We start from the raw sequence: 23425 nt of genomic DNA on the forward strand, positions 1-23425 counted from the left end.
TATGACGCAAATGGTGGTCACATCAGATACTGACTGGTTTTCTGATTCACACCCCTACCTTTTTTTTTAGGTACTATATCTATGACCAACAGACCCATATTAGTATTCCCAGTCGTGAAATCCATATCTTTAGGGCCTAATGAATTGATTTCATTTGACTGATTTCCGTATACAAATTGTTACTCAGTCAAATCTTTCAAATTGTCACATGTTGCGTTTATATTTTGGTTCAGTGTACATACTATGGCAAATACTAGATCTAGAAATAGGGACAAACAAACACAGCGAAACAATGTGACCATGGACCAAGTAGTTGACAAATCATCTAAAGTGAGTTTAGAGACACCACAAAAAGAAATTTGCAATGATAATGAGAAACTGTCTAAGCAGATGAAGAAAATATAAAAGCTAATATGACTGAACTGGACAAACGTTTGAGGGCTGAAAATGGGTTAACTCTGTGTCACGTCCTGACCTTAGTTCCTTTTTTAGGTCTCTGTTTTAGGTTGGTCAGGGCGTGAGTTGGGGTGGGCATTCTATGTTTTTGTTCTATGTTTTGTATTTCTGCTTTTGGCCTGGTATGGTTCCCAATCAGAGGCAGCTGTCAATCGTTGTCTCTGATTGAGAACCATACTTAGGCAGCCTGTTTTCCCACTATGATTTGTGGGTAGTTGTTTTCTGTTTAGTGTGTTGTTTCACCTGACAGGACTGTTTCGTTTCTTTCATTCACTTTGTTATTTTGTTTTGTGTGTTCTAATAAATTAACATGGACACTTACCACGCTGCATATAGGTCCGATCCTTCCTACTCCCCCTCAGACGAAGAGGAGAAGCGTTACACTCTGGAGGAAATCACACAAGAAAAGCCTTAGAAAATACATAATCGAAAATTCTGAGATTTCCATACCCAACTATAACATTTTCCATCAAGATAGAACTGCCAAAGGGGGAGGAGTTGCCGTCTACTGCAGAGATAGCCTGCAAAGTAATGTCATACATTCCAGGTCCATACCCAAACAGTTCGAACTTCTAATTTTTTTAATGAATCTCTCCAGAAATAAGTCTCTCACTGTTGCCGCCTGCTACCGACCCCCCTCAGCTCCCAGCTGTGCCCTGGACATCATTTGTGAATTGATCGCCCCCATCTAGCTTCAGAGTTTGTTCTGTTAGGTGAACTAAACTGGGATATGCTTAACACCCTGGCAGTCCTACAATCTAAGTTAGATGCCCTCAATCTCACACAAATCATCAAGGAATCCACCAGGTACAACCCTAAATCTGTAAACAAGGGCACCCTCATAGACGTTATCCTGACCAACTGGCCCTCCAAATACACCTCCGCTGTCTTCAATCAGGATCTCAGCGATCACTGCCTCATTGTCTGTATCCGCTACGGGTCCGCAGTCAAACGACCACCCCTCATCACTGTCAAACACTTCTGCAAGCAGGCCTTTCTAATCGACCTGGCCCAGGTATCCTGGAAGGATATTGACCTCATCCCATCAGTTGAGGTTGCCTGGTCATTCTTTAAAAGTAACTTCCTCACCATCTTAGATAAGCATGCTCCGTCAAAAAATGCAGAACTAAGAACAGATATAGCCCTTGGTTCACTCCAAACCTGACTGCCCTCGACCAGCACAAAAACATCCTATGGCGGACTGCAATAGCATCGAATAGTCCCCGCGATGTGCAACTGTTCAGGGAAGTCAGGAACCAATACACGCAGTCAGTCAGGAAAGCAAAGGCCAGCTTTTTCAAGCAGAAATTTGCATCCTGTAGCTCTAACTCCAAAAAGTTCTGGGACACTGTAAAGTCCATGGAGTACAAGAGCACCTCCTCCCAGCTGCCCACTGCACTGAGGCTAGGTAACACCACCGATAAATCCATGATAATCGAAAACTTCAACAAGCATTTCTCAACGGCTGGCCATGCCTTCCTCCTGGCTACTCCAACCTCGGCCAACAGCTCCACCCCCCCCCCCCCCACCACCCCACCCCCCAGTTTATCACAGTGCCATCCGTTTTGTTACTAAAGCACCTTATACCACCCACCACTGCGACCTGTATGCTCTAGTCGCCTGGCCCTCGCTACATATTCGTTGCCAGACCCACTGGCTCCAGGTCATATACAAGTCCATGCTAGGTAAAGCTCCGCCTTATCTCAGTTCACTGGTCACAATGGCAACACCCACCCGTAGCACACGCTCCAGCAGGTGTATCTCACTGATCATCCCTAAAGCCAACACCTCATTTGGCTGCCTTTCCTTCCAGTTCTCTGCTGCCCGTGACTGGAACAAATTGCAAAATATTGTTGAAGTTGGAGACTTTTATCTCCCTCACCAACTTTAAACATCTGCTATCTGAGCAGCTAACCGATCGCTGCAGCTGTACATAGTCCATCAGTAAATAGCCCACCCAATTTACCTACCTCATCCCCATACTGTTTTTATTTATTTACTTTTCTGCTCTTTTGCACACAAGTATCTCTACCTGCACATGACCATCTGATAATTTATCACTCCAGTATTAATCTGCTAAATTGTAATTATTCGCCTACCTCCTCATGCCTTTTGCACACAATGTATATAGACTTTATTTTTTTTCTACTGTTATTGACTTGTTTATTGTTTACTCCATGTGTAACTCTGTGTTGTTGTCTGTTCATACTGATATGCTTTATCTTGGCCAGGTCGCAGTTGTAAATGAGAACTTGTTCTCAACTAGCCTACCTTGTTAAATAAAGGTGAAAATAAAAAATAAATAAAACAATTATAAGGCTTATTGAAACATTTTATGGGATGGAGGACTTCAGTTGCCTGTCAAATCTTATTTTCGTAGTTTTCCAAAACATTTCCCCGAAATAAGAATTTCTGGAAAGGGTAATGCCACAACTACTGGGGCAGGATGACTTCACATAGGCTCCTGGTTCACCAAATACTTCTCAGATAGGGTTCAGTGTGTCAAATCGGAGGGCTTGTTGTCCGGACCTCTTGCAGTCTCTATGTGGGTGCCAGAGGGTTCAATTCTCAGGCCGACTCTCTTCTCTGTATACATCAATGATGTCGCTGTTGCTGCTGGTGATTCTCTGATCCACCTCTATGCAGACGACACCATTCTGTATACTTCTGGCACTTCTTTGGACACTGTTAACTAACCTCCAGACAAACTTCAATGCCATACAACTCTCCTTCCGTGGCCTCCAACTGCTCTTAAATGCAAGTAAATCTAAATGCATGCTCTTCAACCAATCGCTGCCCACACCTTCCCGCCCATCCAGCATCACTACTCTGGATGGTCCTGACTTAGAATATGTGGACAACTACAAATACCTAGGTGTCTGGTTAGACTGTAAACTCTCCTTCCAGACTCACATTAAGCATCTCCAATCCAAAATTACATCTAGAAATCGGCTTCCTATTTTGCAACAAAGCATCCTTCACTGATGCTGCCAAACATACCCTCGTAAAACTGACTATCCTACCGATCCTTGACTTCGGTGATGTCATTTACAAAATAGCCCCCAACACTCTACTCAGCAAACTGAATGTAGTCTATCACAGTGCAATCCGTTTTATCACCAAAGCCCCATGTACTACCGTCGCCAAACCCACTGGCTCCAGGTCATCTATAAGTCTTTGCGAGGTAAAGCCCCGCCTTATTTCAGCTCACTGGTCACCATAGCAGCACCCACCCGTAGCATGCGCTCCAGCAGGTATATTGCACTGGTCATCCCCAAAGCCAACACTTCCTTTGGCCGCTTTTCCTTCCAGTTCTCTGCTGCCAATGACTGGATCGAATTGCAAAAATCTCTGAAGCCTCATATCTCCCTCCCTAACTTTAAGCATCAGCTGTATGAGCAGCTTACCGATCACTGCACCTGTACACAGCCAATCTGTAAATAGCACACCCGACTACCTCATCCCTATATTATTACTTACCCTCTTGCTCTTTTGCAACCCAGTATCTCTACTTGCACATTCATCATATGCACATCTATCACTCCAGTATTAATGCTAAATTGTAACTATTTTCACAACTATGGCCTATTTATTGCCTACCTCCCTACTCTTCTACATTTGCACACACTACATAGATTTGTATATTTTTCGTTTATTTTCTTTTGTGTTATTGACTGTATGTTTTGTTGGTATAACTCTGTGCTGTTGGTTTTGTCGCACTGCTTTGCTTTATCTTGGCCAGGTCGCAGTTGTAAATGAGAACTTTTTCTCAACTGCTCTACCTGGTTTTAAATAAAGGTGAAATTAAAAATTAAAAAAGATAAACAGCACAGCTTTCAAGACCAGAGAACACCCTATTCAGAAGACGCTAAAACGTAGCAGAAGCATTGCGTAGGCCAAAACTCATGACCGTAAAGGAGATCTGAATGAGTAATAAAAGCAGATATTTCACAAGCTCTTGATGACAAAGGCACCTGCCATTAACTTCAGCAAATCAAACCTGGCAGCATCAACCTGGTCAACACAATCTTCCATCCGTGTGAGTGGGTAACAGTCAGGTTGTCACACTATTAACCTTCCGGTAGTCAGTGCAAAATCTAAGAACCATCTGGCTTGCTCATCAAGAGACACAGGGAGGCCAAACTGGAGAATGATGGTACAGCGATATCATTAACTAGCATGTACTTAATCACTGAATCAAAGTGACGTAGCTTCTCCAATGAGACAATAAAAACGTTTAATGGGGACAGCGTCCCCTATATCTCTTGACACAATGATGAAAATAATCATGGCCTCTAAACCTTCAAGCTGCATACTGGACCCTATTCCAACTAAACTACTGAAAGAGCTGCCTCCTGTGCTTGGCCCTCCTATGTTGAACATAATAAACGGCTCTCTATCCACCGGATGTGTACCAAACTCACTAAAAGGTGCAGTAATAAAGCCTCTCTTGAAAAAGCCAAACCAAATCAGCATGGCAGATGTGTTGTTGCCTACCCTTACCACCAGGGGGCAGCCCTTCAGAAAGTCCAAGATCCAATTGTAGAGGGTCGGTGTTTAGTCCCAGGGTCCTTAGCTTAGTGATGAGCTTTGAGGGCACTATGGTGTTGAACGCTGAGCAAAAATCAATGAACTGCTGGTTCATGATGGTGTTGATGTGAGCCATGACTAGCACTTCATGGCTACCGACATGAGTGTTACGGGTGATAATCATTTAGGCAGGTTACCTTCGCTTTCTTGGGCACAGAGACAATGGAGGTCTGTTTGAAACATGTAGGTATTACAGACTCGGTCAAGGAGAGGATGAAAATGTCAGTGAAAACACTTGCCAGTTGATGTGAGCATGACTTGAGTACACGTCCTGGTAATCCGTCTGGCCCAGCGGTTTTGTGAAGGTTAACCTGTTTAAAGGTTTTTCTCACATCAGCTACGGCGTGATGAGTCGTTCGGAACAGCTGGTGCTCTCATGCATGCTTCAGTGTTGCTTGCCTCAAAGCGAGCATAAAAAGCATTTAGCTCGTCTGGTAGGCTCGCGTCACTGGGCATCTCGACGCTGGGTTTCCCTTTGTAGTCCGTAATAGTTTGCAAGCCCTGCCACATCCGAAGAGTGTCATAGCCAGTGAAGTAGGATTCAGTCTTAGTCTTGCATTGAAACATTACCTCTTTGATGTTTTGTCTGAGGACATAGCGGGGGTTCTTCTAAATGTCCCGATTATTGTCCTACTCCTTGAAAGCGGCAGCTCTAGCCTTGAGCTCGGTGCAGATGTTGCCAGTGTTCCATAGTTTCTGGTTCAGTTATGTACTTACGGTCACTGTGGGGATGACGTTGTCGATGCACTTATTTTTTTATTATTTTTAAAATGTATTTTACCCCCTTTTCTCCCCAATTTCGTGGAATCCAATTGCTTTTAGTAGCTACTATCTTGTCTCATCGCTACAACTCCCGTACGGGCTCGGGAGAGACGAAGGTTGAAAGCCATGCGTCCTCCGATACACAACCCAACCAAGCCGCACTGCTTCTTAACACAGCGTGCATCCAACCCGGAAGCCAGCCGCACCAATGTGTCGGAGGAAACACCGTAAACCTGGCAACCTTGGTTAGCGGCAGGGTAGCCTAGTGGTTAGAGTGTTGGACTAGTAACCGGAAGGTTGCGAGTTCAAACCCCCGAGCTGACAAGGTACAAATCTGTCGTTCTGCCCCTGAACAGGCAGTTAACCCACTGTTCCCAGGCCGTCATTGAAAATAAGAATTTGTTCTTAACTGACTTGCCTGGTTAAATAAAGGTAAAATAAAAAAAATAAAAAATAAAAGTGCGCCCGGCACGCCACAGGAGTCGCTGGTGCGCGATGAGACAAGGACATCCCTACCGGCCAAGCCCTCCCTAACCCGGACGACACTAGACCAATTGTGCATCGCCCCACGGACCTCCTGGTCGCGGCCGGTTACAACAGAGCCTGGGCGCAAACCCAGAGTCTCTGATGGCACAGCTGGCGCTGCAGCTGGCGCCCTTAACCACTGTGCCACCCGGGAGGCTGTCGATGCACTTATTGATGAAGCTGGTGACTGTGGTGGTATACTCCTTAATGCCATTGGATGATTCCCGGAACATTTTCCAGTCTGTGCTAGCAAAACAGTCCTGCAGCGTAGCATCCGTGTCATCTGATCACTTCTGTATTGAGCGAGTCACTGGTACTTCCTGCTTTAGTTTTTGCTTGGAATCAGGAATATAGAATTATGGTCAGATTTGCCAAATGGAGGGCGAGGGAGAGCTTTGTATACGTCTCTGTGTGTGGAGTAATGGTGGTCTAGAGTTTCTTTCCCCTCTGGTTGCACATTTGACATGTCGGTCTTCGCGTCGGACTCATTAAAGAAAAAACCTTCCTCCAGTTTGAGGTGAGTAATTGCTGTTCTGATGTCCAGAAGCTCTTTTCCGTCATAAGAGAGTTAGCAGCAACATTATATACAAAATGAGTAACAAACAATGCGAAAAAACGAACAAAATAGCACAGTTGGTTTGGAGCCCATAAAACGGCGGCTATGCCCTCCGTAGGCATTCTAATCTTACCAAGTATAAGTGAACCAGAGATAATGATTATTAATAGAAACATTAGCCCATCAATCATTTACAAAATGGGTAATCTCTTGGTAATGATGGATTCTCAGTGTAATTTTATAGACACTTGCACCCCAAACTTCTAAAGCCTATGTTACATACAGTATGCTCACAGCAGCTCTAAGAAATTGTCTTCTCCAGTCACTATGTTTGGCTACAGTCACTTTACTTAAAAAGAAAGATAAGGATACATTGTCGTGCGGATCCTTTCGCCCAGTATCACTCTTGAAAGTGGATTCTAAAATCATTGCTAAGGCATTAGCTTTTCACATAGAAACAGTAATACAAACGTTGATTTGCTCAAACAGGTTTTATATGGAACAGGATGTCTTCAGACAATCTGACTTTTTTCAATATATACCAAGAATGCTCCAAAAGTGCTGACAAAGCATTTGATAGAGGGGATTGGAGACATTTGGTGGCTGTTTAAAAAAATACATGTTTTGGTCCGATATTTATTTCCTGGATTGAGCTATAGTACAAATCCCCCATTGTAAGTAAAAATGTGTTCTTAATCTACTTGCCTGGTTAAATATTTTTTTTAAATCTATATGAACAAATGGACAGATCTCTGAATCATTCAAGTTATCAAGAGAGACTTGGATGCCCTCTGTCTAGCTATTTATTTTCTTTAGCCACAGAACCCCTAGCATCAATAATTGGAACCCATGGCTCAATCCAGGCATAGAGATTGGTGGAGATGAACATGTGACATTTATTTTACTTACCAGGATTCAAAGTGAATTGGGATTTTTTTTTTTACAATGCCCTATTTTAATTATGACTTTTCAAGCTTAAAGTAAATTTAAGTGGAAATAGACACATGAAATACCTGAGTGTTCTGATACCATGCAATCTGGAGGAGGCGTATAAAATCAATTACTTTCCTTTTAATAGATAATATTGAATCCGATGTTCAGAGATGGAGATCTCTCCCTATTTCTAGTTAGGTAGGCTCAACATAATCAAAATTAAAATCTTACCAAGGTTGATGTATTTATTCTTGGCCCTGCCAGTTGAAATTCCATCCAACTTTTAAAATAAAATACAGTGGGGCAAAAAAGTATTTAGTTAAAAATCCTACAATGTGATTTTCTGGATTTTTTTTTTCTCATTTTGTCTGTCATAGTTGAAGTGTACATATGATGAAAATTACAGGCCTCTCTCATCTTTTTAAGTGGGAGAACTTGCACAATTGGTGGCTGACTAAATACTTTTTTGCCCCACTGTAAATGGCCTGCTCTCCAACTTGTTTTGGAATGGAAAGACCTCAAGTCAAATTTATTGTTTTACACTTACCCTATGAAGCTGGAGGTCTTGGACTACGTCATATTAAGATATATTAATGGGCTGCACAACTGAACGGAGGAATATCTGAAAGAAACCGATTGCCAAGTTATATCAAGAAGTTGATTGCCAAGTTTTATCAAGGGTTGATTGATGGTTCAGAACCATTAGGAAAAAAATGGGAAATCTAAAGGACATTTTTTTATGAGCATGGCCTTATTCTATTACAGCATATTGAATGACTGTCATTCATATTCCATTCACCTTGCTCAGTAAGTTTAGGCTACTACATGATTCTCATGTTTTCCCTACATCAGTCATGAGGTTTCTTCAAGGGTGTAATCATTAGTCCAACAGTTGCAAACGTTGGACTAAAAAAGTATGTTTATCCCTGTTTTTTTCCATTGTCTTCTGTTTTAGAAGTGTTTTTTCAACAGAATCGGCGGAATGAATACACCCCTGATCACACGTAAACACAGTTCACTTTAATAGCAGCCTTTCATCGGTGTAGAATTCCTTCTCGCATCTACGCGCTCTCCACCTCTCACTTTTTCCCTTCGCTTGTGAACTTCAGTTAGCCATCAAGCTAACAAAGTTATTCCCAGATGAGTTTTGCAATGGAGCCCTCTTTGTCTGGAGAAATAGGAGCTGTAGGAGTTGTATGTACTACACTTTGTTTCGGGACAAACTGGAGTTCCAATATGGAAATTGTTTGCTTGCTGAGGATTATAGGCTTGAGGTGGCATCCTTTTATTTTTATTTTTTTACATTTCACATAGCTGACATCCAAGGATATCTAACCAAATTATGAAAAACAAGCATTGTAATTTTGAAAAGTGAGTTTGGAAGAGGTGAATTTTTTTTTGTCTATCAACAATGACAAGCCACTGGGGTCTGACAACTTGGATGGAAAATGAATTATAGCAGATGATATTGCCACTCCTATTTGACATATTTTCAAATTAGCCTAATAGAACGTGTGTGCCCCCAGGCCTGAAGGGAAGCAAAAGTAATTCCGCTACCTAGGTATAGTAAAGCCCCCTTAACTGACTCAAATAACTGAGTCTTGTTACCAACCATTAGTACACTTTTGGAAAAAAGGGTGTTTGACCAGATACAATGCTATTTTACAATAAACAAATTGACAACAGCTGTTCAGCACACTTATAGGGTAGGACATTCAACAAGCACAGCATTTACACAAATGACTGATGATTGGCTGGGAGAAATTGATGATAAAAAGATTGTGGGGTCTCTTTTGTTAGACTTCAGTGCAGCTTTTTACATTATCAATCATAATCTGCTGCTGAAAAAACGTATGTTATGGTTTTACACCCCTACTATATTGTGTATAAAGAGTTACATGTCTAACAGAACACAAAGGGTGTTCTTTAATGGAAGCCATCCAACATAATCCAAGTAAAATCAGGAATTCCCCAGGGCAACTGTCTAGGCCCCTTACCTTTTTCAATCTTTGAGTAAAGCCAGTGTGTCTAAGTATGCGGATGATTCAACACTATACACGTCAGCTACTATAGTGACTGAATGTCCAGTCTGACACCTTCAAGTTCAGCGTTGTCATCCAAGACCCTCACCAGAAGAGGGATCCATCGTGAGCTTGATCTACAATCCATTTGGGGATCATGGCTCCAGTGGTTCTGCCAGTGAAGAAGATCCTGCAAGAGCTGTGCAGACTGAACCTAGGCTGTGATGACTTCGTGCCAGATCAGCTTGCTCACGAATGGTCGACCGGATGAAGGTGCTCCATCAATAGAAAGACTTGAGTTGGTCAGTGCTTTAAACCCTCAGGCTTTGGAGAGTCACCGTTCGTTCAGCTGTATCACTTCTCAGATGCAAGTGAAGAAGGCTACGGTACAGTGAGCTACCTGCTGCAACGGAACAGGCACGATGAAGTACATTGTGCCTTCATCATTGTGAAGGCTAGAGTTGCTCTGCTCAAACATTCCATAATTCCCCTTATGGAGCTCACAGCAGCCACCATGGCAGGACGCATGGACAAGATTCTGAAAAGAGAGCTGCAGCTTGAAGATTCCGTTTTGTGTAAGGATAGTACAGCCGTAATGAAGAACATCACAAACATGGCTCTGTATGTAGTTTTGAGTAATTGTTTCATGTTTAAGATATCAATTAGATGCCGGTAATGTGGGAGCCAATTTAGGATTGTCAACATTAGTATAAAATACATTTCTTGGTTTACTTCATGTTAAATTGTTTAAGACCAGCGCCAGCTGTGCCACCAGAGACTCTGGGTTCGCGCCCAGGCTCTGTCGTAACCGGCTGCAACCGGGAGGTCCGTGGGGCGACGCACAATTGGCCTAGTGTCGTCCGGGTTAGGGAGGGGTTGGCCGGTAGGGATATCCTTGTCTCATCGCGCACCAGTGACTCCTGTGGTGGGCTGGGTGCAGTGCGCGCTAACCAAGGTTGCCAGGTTTACGGTGTTTCCTCCGACACATTGGTACGGGTGGCTTCCGGGTTGGATGCGCGCTGTGTTAAGAAGCAGTGCGGCTTGGTTGGGTTGTGTATCGGAGGACGCATGACTTTCAACCTTCATCTCTCCCGAGCCCGTACGGGAGTGGTAGCGATGACACAAGATAGTAGCTACTAAACAATTGGATACCACTAAATTGGGGAGAAAAAGGGGAAAAAAATAAAAAAATAAATAAAAATAAAAATAAAAAAATGTTTGAGACGTCTCATTGTTTTTTGTTATGGGATACTGTCTTAAGAGACCATGCAGTGGCTCATGTCCACTCTATTTGGGCTTGTGGGTTAATTTACATTTTAGATCTCTAGTTGTAACAGACACTTTTCAGCTGTTGTCATACGGTTTTCTTACCACATCCTAATTGTTATCTCTGTGGAAATAATTGTGCGTACCTGAAGATACTTACCATTGGTATTGTTACTTACTTGAAGATCTGTGGATACCTGTACACACTGGAAACCTGTGGAATAAAGTAATTTGGTTTTGGAATCTGTGTTTGTTAGAGTGATGCGCGTCTACCATACAGCCTAAAGCTAAGCTATCGCTGCCCCTACATGGCATTTTGTTTTGTGTTACGTTTGTGAAGTAGAAAAACATAAACAAATGGTCAATTATGTAATCTAATCGGTTCATGGAGAAGGGGAGGCAGTATCGGTAAAGGTGTGTGTGAGGGTTTGTTTGTGTGTGTGCATGCATGCGTGTGGTTGTGAGTTTGGCTAGTTGCATGAGAGCGCTAAAGCAGCTGTACCTTCGAGTTAAAAAACTTGAGGTAGAAACCACAATGTAGAAATGAAACTGTGTAGGTGTGTTTTTTCCTTTATGGTGTGAGAAAGCTGCGAGATGTTCTGTGTAAGTGTGATTGTGTTTATTCATCTGTGTGCATTCTCAGTACAGGAAACCTCATTGTATGTGTTTAAACCATAGCACTTGTTTTCTGATTACACCGTCTAAGTGTGATACTCAAAAAGCAGAGAGACAGAAATGTGTGTATCCAACAGACAAATGAAGGCACAAGGAGAATCAGTTAAATTTTGTAAAAATAGTGCTCTTTAATATACATTGTTGAAATATCTTAGAAATATAAATATGTGCAAAGTTCAATCTTTAATTTCTCTTCTGAAATGCTTTTCGTTTTTTGTTGTTCCAGATAGTTGGGCTTGCACTGTCTGCCAGTCTAGTGGCGAGGTTATGAGCAGTCTTTATAAAAGACAAATACTTCTGACACACACATGTAGCTGAGCTGGTGCTACACATTAGGTTGATATGACGATAATAGATGTTAAAAATGACAACCGTTGCTCTTCTACTAACTAGGCTCCTATCAGGAAGACATACATTTAGCTAAACACAACATCATCATCATCATCATCATCTTCAAATTAAGGATTTGTTGTCTGTGGCCCAGTGTGAAAACAATCTTGCCTATTCATCCTCCTCATCCCTCACTCACTCTTACCGCTTCTCCCCCAATCATCCTTGCATGTCCCCCCCTCATCCAGCCTCAGCCATACTCGTCTTCAGCACTCTTCCCTCACCCTTCAACCCCCCCCCCCCCCGGACTACTGACTATGTTCGGCTTCAGTTTTTGTTTCTGAATGTGTCCCAAATGGCACCCAATTTCATATACAGTGCACAACTTTTGACCAGGGCTAGTGCACTTTAAAGGGAATAAGGTGGCATTTGGGACACATGTTGTTCCTGCCTGCCAGGAACTAAAATAATATCCACTGTTAGCTTTGGGGTTGAGTGAGGGAGAGATCTATTTATATAAATAAGCGAGCAAGCGGTGTTAGTGTTATCATACATCCGAGTAGATGGATGGAGAGATGGGAAGAAAGACAAAGACACAGAGGCATCTCCATCACATTCTAACAGAAGAGCTACCAAAGTTGCAGTTACAGTGCTGTGAAAAATAATTTGCCCCATTTTGGATTCTCTATTTTTGCATATTTTTTCCAACATCGCTGTGGAGGAATTTAGGCCCACTCTTGCATGGAGAACTGATTTAACTCAGCCACATTTGTGGGTTTTCATGCATAAACTGCTTGTTTCAAGTCCTCCAACAACATCTCAATTTGGATTAGGTCTGGACTTTGAGGCCATTCCAAAACTTAAAATGTGTTGCTTTTTAACCATTTTCATGTAGACATGATTGTGTGTTTTGGATCATTGTCTTGCTGCATGACTCAGCTGCCTCAGGACCTGGACCACTTGCCTTAATAGACAGAACCATGAAGTCGACTCTGTATCAGAGAAATCTACAGGAGAATGTCAGGCCATCCGTCTGTGAGCTGAAGCGCAGCTGGGTCACGCAGCTAGACAATGATGCAAAACAAACGTCTACATGAAAATGTCTAAAAAGAAACAAATTTGAAGCCTTGTCAAAGTACGGACCTATTCCCAATTGAAATGTTGTGACAGGACTTGAAACGAACAGTTCATGCTTGAAAACCCACAAATGTCGCTGACTTAAAAGCAGTTCTGCATGAGTGGGCCAAAATTCCTCCACAGCGACGTGAGAGACGGATCAACAACTACAGGAAGCATTTGGTTGCAGTCATTGTAGCTAAAGATGGCACAACCAGTTATTGAGTGTAAGGGGGCAATTACTTTCACACACAGGGGCATTGGGTTTTGCCTAACTGTGTTTATGAAATAAGTATATAACTGTTATTTGTTCACTCAGGTTCCCTGTATTTAATATTAGGTTTGGGTTGAAGATCTGATAATTCAGTATCAAAAATATGCAAAAGTAGGCCTCCCGGGTGTCGCAGTGGTTAAGGGCCAGCTGTGCCACCAGAGACTCTGAGTACGCGCCCAGGCTCTGTCATAACCGACCGCGACCAGGAGGTCCGTGGGGCGACGCACAATTGGCCTAGCGTCGTCCGGGTTAGGGAGGGCTTGGCCGGTAGGGATATCCTTTTCTCATCACGCACCAGCGACTCCTGTGGCGGGCCGGGCGCAGTGCGCGCTAACCAAGGTTGCCAGGTGCACAGTGTCTCCTCCGACACATTGGTACGGGTGGCTTCCGGATTGGATGCGCTGTATTAAGAAGCAGTGCGGCTTGGTTGGGTTGTGTATCGGAGGACGCATGACTTTCAACCTTCGTCTCTCCCGAGCCCGTACGGGAGTGGTAGCGATGAGACAAGATAGTAGCTACTAAAAAACAATTGGATACCATGAAATTGGGGAGAAAAAAATAAAAAAATATGCAAAAGTAGAGAAAATTTGAAATACTTTTTCACAGCACTGTAAGCTGTATGTAAGTGGTGTCTTGTGTATGTTTGTGAGGCTCGTGGCTGTCTTCAGCCATGATCCCCCACACCCTCCTATGAGGCTATGCTAGTTGGCATACAGCAGTGGAAATGTGTACGACACCACAAACACTTTCACTCTGCTTTTGGCCCCTTCGTTTGACACACTGCTGTTCTCCACACACTCTCATTACGCCTCTCTCCTTGTCTCTCGCTTCCTTTTCCTCCCTCTCACAGTCCATTGAGCCCATTCTACATGTCAAACAGGAGAAAAAAGGGAGGGAGGAGATGAAAGCCTCTATTGATCAATAGAAGGAGCTATACCTTAGCCACAGCAGCACAACAAACCCCAAACAACCTTCTGGCTATACTCCTAAAGCCACACACGTCACTGTGTGTGGCGTGTCCACGGTCTGCATTATCGACCTATCAATCTTTTTGACTACCCAATCACAGCACCCGCTGGGAGATTGGGTCACTGGCTGAGAGGGCAACGACTTTTAACCTCCCCCCAGTCTCATCTTAACTCCCATTAACAGTCTGTCCAGGAGTGGAGGAGTATCAATGGTTACCTATGTTAGGCTCCCCTTGGTAAGAAAGCAGTGGCATCGATTTGGAACAGCTTACCCTTTCCAAATCCTATCCTCAACCGTTAGAGGGGAAAACCCCAAACCTGAACTGTGTGAGGGTGTGTGTTTTTGTGTGTATGTGTGTGTTAGATAGGGGCATCGTATTCCTCCAAGAAGTTCCTGAGTGTGTGAGGGAGCTGGTGTGTGTCGGGGCTGGCAGAGCTCCCGAGGTGTCCGTTCAGGGTCCTCCTACACAGGTGTTGGAGGGAGGAGAGGGAGGAGGGGAGGGGTCGACGCAGCTCCAACGGAACCTTCTCTCCCCCTGAGTGTATCAGATACACACTCCCAGTCCCCGACCCCACAGTCTCCCCTGCCGCCGCAGCCGTGCCTCCCCCCTCCCTTACCCCAGCCTCCCCTCCCCCTGCTGCTTCTCCACCTCGCCCCTCCTTCCCCATGTAGTGTCCAATCAGTTTGAGCACACAGTCGAAGCGCGGGGGCATGTGTGTGCAGCACGAGTCGGGTTGCAGGTAAAAGCTTCCCCCCTGGCTGTGGATACGGAGGTTCTTGGTCCCGCGGGCCGTCTGGACCGACAGTGTGAAGAAGTAGTGGTGGTCGGATGAGTCTCGAACCAGGAAGGTCCCGGGGGGCTGGGAGCGGAGCAGAGAGCTAGCCTCACGACCCCCCACCGCACCCCAGTAGAACCCACTCTCTTGTAGCTTACGCACCGCACACAGCACCTGGAGCAAGGAGAAGAATAGGTTACTTACTGTATATTATAAACTGGGTGGTTCGAGCTCTGAATGCTGATTGGCTGAAAGCCATGGTATATCAGACTGTATACCACAGGTATACCACGGGACAAAACCTTTTTTACTGCTCTAATTACATTGGTAAGCAATTTATAATAGCAATAAGGCACCTCGGGGGTTTGTGGTATATGGCCAATATACCATGGCTAAGGGCTGTATCCAGGCACTCCACATTGCCTCGTGCATAAGAACAGCCCTAAGCTACGGTATATTGGCCATAGACCCCACCCACTCGTGCTTTATTGCTTAAAAATAGTTGATGACAATAACTACGATACATACACTGTCGTATATTCAATCTCTTCCTATCTGCTGTCCCCACTTGCTTCAAGATGTCCACCATTGTTCCTGTACCCAATAAACTAAATTAGTGTCCTGGGCTTCATGGCGGGCTGCCCCCAGTAGGTGAAGGTAGGCAACAACACCACTACGCTGATCCTCAACACGGGGGCTCCACAAGGGTGTGTGCGCAACCCTCACTGCACTCCCGGTTCACCCATGACAGAGTGGCCACGGACGTCTCCAACTCAATCATCAAGTTTGAACACAACAACAGTGGTCGTCCTGATTACCAACAATGTCGAGACAGCCGGCAGAGAGGTGGTGAGGCATCTGGCTGAGTGGTGCCAGAAAATAACCTCTTCCTCAACGTTAAAAAGACAAAGGAGCTGATCGTGGACTTCAGGAGACACCATAGGGAGCACGCTCCCATCCACATTGACAGGTCCACTGTGGAGAAGGTGAAAAGCTTCAAGTTTCCTCAGAGTACACATCACTGACAAACTGAAATGGTCCACCCACACAGACAGTGTGGTGAAGAAGTGCAACAGCCCCTCTTCAACCTCAGGTGGCTGAAGAAATTCATCTTGGCCCCTAAGACCCTCACAAACTTTAACAGATGCACCATTGAGAGCATCCTGTCGAGCTGTATCACTGTCTGGGATGGCAACTGCACAGTCCAGAGGTTGGTGAGGTCTGCCCAATGTTGGCATCACCAGGGGCACACTGCCTGCCCTCTAGGACATCTACAGCATCCGGTGTCACAGGAAGGCCACGAAGATCGTCAAGGACCTCAGCCACTCATTCACCCCGCTACCATCCAGAAGGTGAGGTCAGTATAGGTGCATCAAAGCTGGTACAGAGAGACTGAAAAACAGCTTCTCACTCAAGGCCATCAGATCGCTAAATAGTCACTACTAGCCGGCCTCTGCCCAGTACCCTGCCCTGAACTTTAGTCACTGTCACTAGCCGGCTACCCTCCGGTTTCTCAAACCTGCACCTTAGAGACTGCTGCCCTATAGGCATAGAACACTGGTCACTTTAATAATGTTTACATACAATTTTTTACCCTATAATGTTGTTTAGTCAAGGCCTATCCTATTTAACTATTGCTGTACATATACTATTCTTCAGATATACTACATACTCTAACCATACTCTCTCCATAATGTCTGTACATCCCATCATACACACACACAGTACATTCAGAAAGTATTCAGACTCCTTGACTTTTTCCACAGGTTCAGACATTTTTGCAAATAAAAAAAAACTGAAATAACATTTACATAAGTATTACGACCCTTTACTCAGTACTTTGTTGAAGCACATTTGGCACCAATTACAGCTTAGATTCTTCTTGGGTATGACCCTACAAGCTTAGCACACCTGTGTGTGGAGAGTTTCTCCCATTCTTCGCTGCAGATCCATCTCTGGAGAGACCTGAACAGCTATTTTCAGGTCTCTCCAGAGATGTTTGATCGGGTACAAGTCCAGGCTCTGGCTGGGCCACTCAAGGACATTGAGACTTGTACAAAGCCACTCCTGCGTTGTCTTGGCTTTGTGCTTAGGGTCATTGTCCTATTGGAAGGTGAACCTTAGCACCCCAGTCTGAGTGCTCTGGAGCATGTTTTCATCAAGGATCTCTCTGTACTTTGCTCCGCTCATCTTTCCCTCCATCCTGACCAGTCTCCCAATTCCTGCCGCTGAAAAACGTAACCACAGCATGATGCTGCCACCACCATGCTTCACCGTAGGGATGGTGCCAGGGTTCCTCCAGACATTCCGCTTGGCATTCAGGCCAAAGAGTTCAATCTTGGTTTCATCAAACCAGAGAATCTTGTTTCTTAGAAGCCTTTTGGCAAACTCAAAGCATGCTGTCATGTGCCTTTCACTATGCTGTGCCTTGATTGTATTACTGTTGATGATATCTGGAAATGTGCATGTACATCCTGGCCCATCTACTGTTGCTAGTCCCAATTCTGACTTGTGCTCAGATATCTGCTTCACTGATTTCTGCTCTCGTAAAAGCCTGTGTTTTCTGCATGTTAACACTAGAAGCTTATTACCTAAAATGGATCAATTGAAAGTGTGGGTTCACAGCTCCAATCCAGATGTGTTTGTCATTACTGAGACGTGGTTAATTAAGGAAGTGTGTTTTGAATACTGATGTTAACTTTTCTGGTAATAACCTTTTTCGGCAAGACAGATCTTCCAAAGGTGGAGAAATGGAAATCTTTACCAAGAATCACCTTCAGTGCTTGGTTGTCTCCACCAAGTCTGTCCCCAAACAATTTGATTTGCTAGTTTTAAGCATTAAAATTTCAAATAGCTCTTTGTTGACTGTTGCTGGGTGCTATCGTCCTCCATCAGCACCGGCCTGTACCCTACCTGCCCTAAGCACTCTCCTGGCCCCTTATTCTAAGTTTGAATTAGGCCTGCTTGGTGACCTAAACTGGGACATGCTTAAACCACCTGACCTAAGTCCTAAAGCAATGGGACTCCCTACATCTTTCTCAGATTATTACCAATCCACAAGGTATGACTACCATTAGGCCATCAGATTTGTCACCAATGCTCCTTATAGGACACATCACTGCACTCAACACTGCTCTGTAAACTGGTCCTCTCTGTATACCCATTGCAAGGCCCACTAGTTGATGCTTATTTGAAAGACCCTCTTAGGCCTCACTCCCCTTTATCTGCAATATCTACTGCAACCCTCATCCTCCACATACAACACCCGTTCCGCCAGTCACATTCTGTTAAAGGTCCCCAAAGCACACACATTTCTGGGTCGCTCCTCTTTTCAGTTCGCTGCAGCTAGCGACTGGAACAAGCTCCAACAAACACTCAAACTGGACCATTGTCTCCATCTCTTCATTCAAAGACTCAATCATGGACACTCTTACTGACAGTTGTGGCTGCTTTGTGTGATGTATTGTTGTCTCTACCTTCTTTCCCTTTGTGCTGTTGTCTGTGCCCAATAATGTTTGTACCATGTTTTGTGCTGGTACCATGTTGTTATGTTGTGTTGCTACAATGCTGGGTTGTCATGTGTTGCTGCCTTGCTATGTTGTCGTCTTAGGTCTCTCTTTATGTAGTGTTGTCTCTCTTGTTGTGATGTGTGTTTTGTCATATATTTTTAATCCCAGGTCCCCGTCCCCACAGGAGGCCTTTTGGTAGGCCGTCACTGTAAACAAGAATTTGTTCTTAACTGAATAGCCTAGTTAAATAAAGGTTAAATAATAAAATACTGAGGCGTGGCTTCCATCTGGCCACTCTACCATAAACGTCTAATTGGTGGAGTGCTGCAGAGAAAGGTTGTCCTTCTGGAAGGTTCTCCCATCTCCACAGAGGAACTCTAGAGCTCTGTCAGAGTGACCATTGGGTTGGTGGTCACCTCCCTGACCAAGGCCCCTTTCCCCCAATTGTTCAGTTTGGCTGGGAGGCAAGCTCTAGGAAGTGTCTTGGTGGTTCCAAACTTCTTCCATTTAAGAATGATGAAGGTCACTGTTCTTAGGGACCTTTATTGCTGCAGAAATGTTTTGGTACCCTTCCCCAGATCTGTGCTTCAACATAATCCTGTCTCAGAGCTCTATGGACAATTCCTTCGATCTCATGGCTTGGTTTTTGCTCCGACATGCAACTGTGGGACCTTATATGTACAGGTGTGCGCCTTTCCAAATCATGTCCAACCAATTTAATTTACCACAGGTGGACTCCAATGAAGTTGTAGAAGCATCTCAAGGATGATCAATAGAAACAGTATGCACCTGAGCTCAATTTCGAGTCTCATAGCAAAGTAATTTCTGTTTTTCTAAAGATTCTAAAAACGTGTTTTTGCTTTTTCATTATGGGGTGTTGTGTGTAGATTGCTGAGGAAATTGTTTTTTAGAAAAAGTCTGTAACATAACAAAATGTGGAATAAGTCAAGGGGTCTGAATACTTTCCGAGGACAATGTATATGTATCCTAATGTTTCTATATTTATTAATTATATTTTAAACTTTTTAGATGTCTGTATTGTTAGATATTACTTCACTGCTGGAGCTAGGAACACAAGCATTTCGCTACACCCACAATAACATCTGCTAAATATGTGTATGCGACCAATAAAAGTGGATTGATTTATCAACAATAGGAACCATATTATACTATGTTGTAAAGACAACAATTGGACAAACCAAGAGACTGGGGAGGAATAATGGGTTTGCATTCAGTAAAAGGCTAGCTAGTTTACCTCGAGTACATGTGGAGCTGACTGACACAGTCATGACGTATTTAACTGACCTGTTGGTAGTGTGCATGTGAGCTGAAGGGTTTATAGCGCAGGGGGTGCACACGAGACCCCTGACCTCTGGGATCTGGGGGGGTCATGCTGCTCATGGTGGGGGGGGTCGCGCCTGCTGTTGGTTACCATGGCGCCCTGACCCCCACGCTCGGCTCGTTGACCGAGGGGTGGGGGGTCCAGAGCAGGGAGGGGCGAGGGAGAGTAGGGGGCAGGAGGGAGAGAGAGAAGAAGGTATGAAGAGGGTTTGCGATGTGGGGAAAGGGTGAGGGCGTGAGGAAGGAGGGGGGAGAGGGGTGCACACACGTTTCCCAGAGCGATGACACTGAGGAGCAGTCCAAAGAGGACTTCAGAGAGACCACCCACTGCAGACAGCTGCAGAGAGAAAGGCGAGAGAGAGAGCAGGGGGCAGAAATGTGTTATCATACATTTTCTCGTGAACACTTCAAAGGTGTGAAGTAGTCTTTTTCCACTGATTCTATATGGAGGCCAACACATGGTGGAGTAAATCGTCTGTATATAAAACACATTCACAAAAACACACATAGCTACACACCGACAAACATTCAGCTAGAGGTTTGAACCTTGATCCCTGTTGTCAGTCAGGTCATTATCATCTCTGACGTTAAGGTCCAAATAACTGTGTTCACACACACACGGGTTATTATGAATGAGTCCAGGTTCATTCTGAATAAATAACCTCATTCCCATGCAGCCTGCTGCTTTCACCAGCAGAGCTCTATGGTTCTCCGGTTTCATGGTAAATAGGCTACCCCCGGGTGGGTGGGTCTGGCCGTCTCACTGTGCTGCTGATCAGTGCTTTTGGGTTTCATGGTAAATAGGCTACCCCCGGGTGGGTGGGTCTGGCCGTCTCACTGTGCTGCTGATCAGTGCTTTTGGGTTTCATGGTAAATAGGCTACCCCCGGGTGGGTGGGTCTGGCCGTCTCACTGTGCTGCTGATCAGTGCATTTGGAGCAAGACGTAATGGGCCCAGCTCCATATTGAATAGATCTCCATTCACCAAGTACCGATGCTAGTTGTTACTTGAATCGGCAAGAGAAGCCATAACTGCCCGCTCTGCAGCTGCTAAACATGGTGTCTGTCTGAGCTGAGCTGGGGCCCCTACCAGCCACAAAATTGAAATGTGACTTACCCCCTAATTCTAAGAGTGTAGGCTGACTCGAGGAAACCTGGAGTTCCTCAAGGAGCCATTGCAGTCAATGGGTTCATATTTGCACCTTCGGTTTGTTGAGGGGTTCTTGGAACAACCTTTAATGTTTCAATATAGCAAAGGGTTAACATGATGAACATGAATAACATTTACTCTTACAGGGGGGACAAGAATAACTAAAAGTCATGCCTCCAATATTCTGATAGGCTATTGCCACTACAATATATTATTGAATAGGTTCAAAATTGAACCCCTTGCATCACAAAAAGGTTACTGTTATATGCTTTACACAGGGGTTCCTTGAATAACTTTTTCAGAGAGGTTCCTCAAGGAACAGTTTTGACCTGGAAAAAAGGTATGTGGCAATCTGTTGAACACCAAAAGGTTATTTGAGGCATATTTCCTTCCAAGAGTGTACAACATAGCACTGTCTATCTGGACTAAAGAGAATGAGTAGAATACATCCCAAAAGCAAAGTCCTGTTCTGCATTGCGCCATTAAGCTGCCTGTAGTAGAGCTGGTTCCCTGTGATATTTTTGGAGGCACAAATGGCTTCCCATATCGCCGTTATGATAATCATGTTTTTGCGCAATTGCAACGTCTTGCTTAACATGTGCACTGTTACACACATATGCAGTATGCTATTTTATGCACCATGTACAGCAACAGCAGCACTCTATGCCCCGGGTATGCAGCCAGTTTATTTACCTTGGAGATTGTTCCTGTCCCGGGCTCCAGCGTTCCTCTCCAGGGAGAAAATATCCAAAGTCCCCGAATGTCTATGTGTTAAATCATTTATTAACTTTGTCATTAACTCTGAATAGACGGCCTCTTCTAACCGACAGAGGAATGTATCGGTAAAGACGTCGGTGTCCTCTCTCTCTCTCTCTCTCTCTCTCTCGCTCTCTCTCTCTCTCTAGCAAACGGAGGTAGCTGTGTTACCGCGGTCAACGAGTAGAGCGAAGGCTCCACCTCCTTAGCTCTGAGGTTCTTCCAGTAAACACACACACATGCGCGCGCTTTGGCAGATTGCCAATAAATAATCAGTGCGTGACCTTTTACGGGAAGATTCCCGTAGTTATTGGCTGGTGAGTCCTCCCTTCCCATCCACTCCTCTGACAAGGTGAAACAGTTGAAGCCGTTTGCTTAGACTACCCTTGATAAAAACCACAATTCAAGCATGACTGACGACTAGCCTACTGCACTTATAAACAAAGTGTTACACAACATACTGTAGGCCCCTCAAACTCAACTCTGGAATCGACGCCAGTCACACTGCGTTTTTTCATTGTTACCGTCTAAGGTACTGATTTATATATGGGACACCAGGTGGGTGCAACTAATTATCATGTAGAACAGAAAAACAGCAGGCTCCGGACCTCGTATGGTAAGTTGTATAGACTGTCCCTTCTGTAGGGTATAATGTACTCCAAAAATAAAATCCAGATCAATACAACCGGTGTATACCTTTTATTTATTTAACTAGGCAAGTCAGTTAAGAACAAATTCTTATTTACAATGACGGCCGACACCGGTCAAACTCCGGACGACGCTGAGCCAATTGTGAGCCCTCCCAATCACGGCCGGTTGTGATACAGCCTGGACCTTACCGTGAAATGCTTACTTATAATGCAGTTTAAAAAATGTAGTTAAGAAATTATTTACTAAATACACGAAAGTAAACAAATAAAAGTAACACAAAATAATACCGAGGCTATATACAGGTACTCAATGCGTGAGGGTACAGGTTAGAAAGTAGGGTTTTCCAAACTCAGTCATGGGCACCCCTGGGTGCACGTTTTGTTTTTTGCCCTAGAACATCACAGCTAATTCAAATAACCAAAGCATGATGATGAGTTGGTTATTTGAATCAGCAGTGTAGTGCTAGGGCAACAAAACAAAAAACTTGCACCCAGAGGAGCCCATGACCGAGTTTGGGAAACACTGCTATAAGGAACCCGAGTTGGGGTAGTTTATCTTTGCAATTTCCAAAGCCTTCTGCCTGTAAGGCCACTTGAATGATGTAGGCTATCATGCAAGTAAATATTTGTCGCCTTAGAATATTGATCTACCCCTGATAGCTAAATGTGTAGCCGATAGAGGTGCGATTTCAAGGTGCCCATAAAGTACCCTCAAAGTCAGGTCCCGGACAGAACCACCTGGCTCTGTAGTTCAGAACTCGACCGCTAGAG

At 44.3% G+C, this 23425-nt stretch overlaps 1 protein-coding gene across 2 annotated transcripts; it reads right to left on the bottom strand.

The window, feature by feature from the left end:
* Positions 1-11887: 11887 nt before the first annotated feature.
* Positions 11888-23394, bottom strand: LOC110502743 (suppressor of cytokine signaling 3). Of its 2 annotated transcripts, XM_021581001.3 has the most exons (4): positions 21942-23394; positions 21216-21331; positions 20064-20436; positions 11888-15423 (listed from the first exon to the last, which is right to left on the bottom strand). In XM_021581001.3, the coding sequence occupies exons 3-4, from the start codon at positions 20157-20159 to the stop codon at positions 14833-14835; spliced, it is 687 nt and encodes a 228-aa protein (XP_021436676.3). In that variant the 5' UTR covers positions 20160-20436; positions 21216-21331; positions 21942-23394; the 3' UTR covers positions 11888-14832. The 2 variants fall into 2 exon arrangements, with proteins under 2 accessions (XP_021436676.3, XP_021436677.3); XM_021581002.3 differs by lacking the exon at positions 21216-21331 and having other exon boundaries at positions 21942-22217.
* Between the last annotated feature and the right edge of the window lie 31 nt (positions 23395-23425).

Source organism: Oncorhynchus mykiss, chromosome 23 (assembly GCF_057628025.1).
Source record: "Oncorhynchus mykiss isolate SJ-2025 chromosome 23, ASM5762802v1, whole genome shotgun sequence".
Taxonomy (NCBI): Eukaryota; Metazoa; Chordata; class Actinopteri; order Salmoniformes; family Salmonidae; genus Oncorhynchus; species Oncorhynchus mykiss.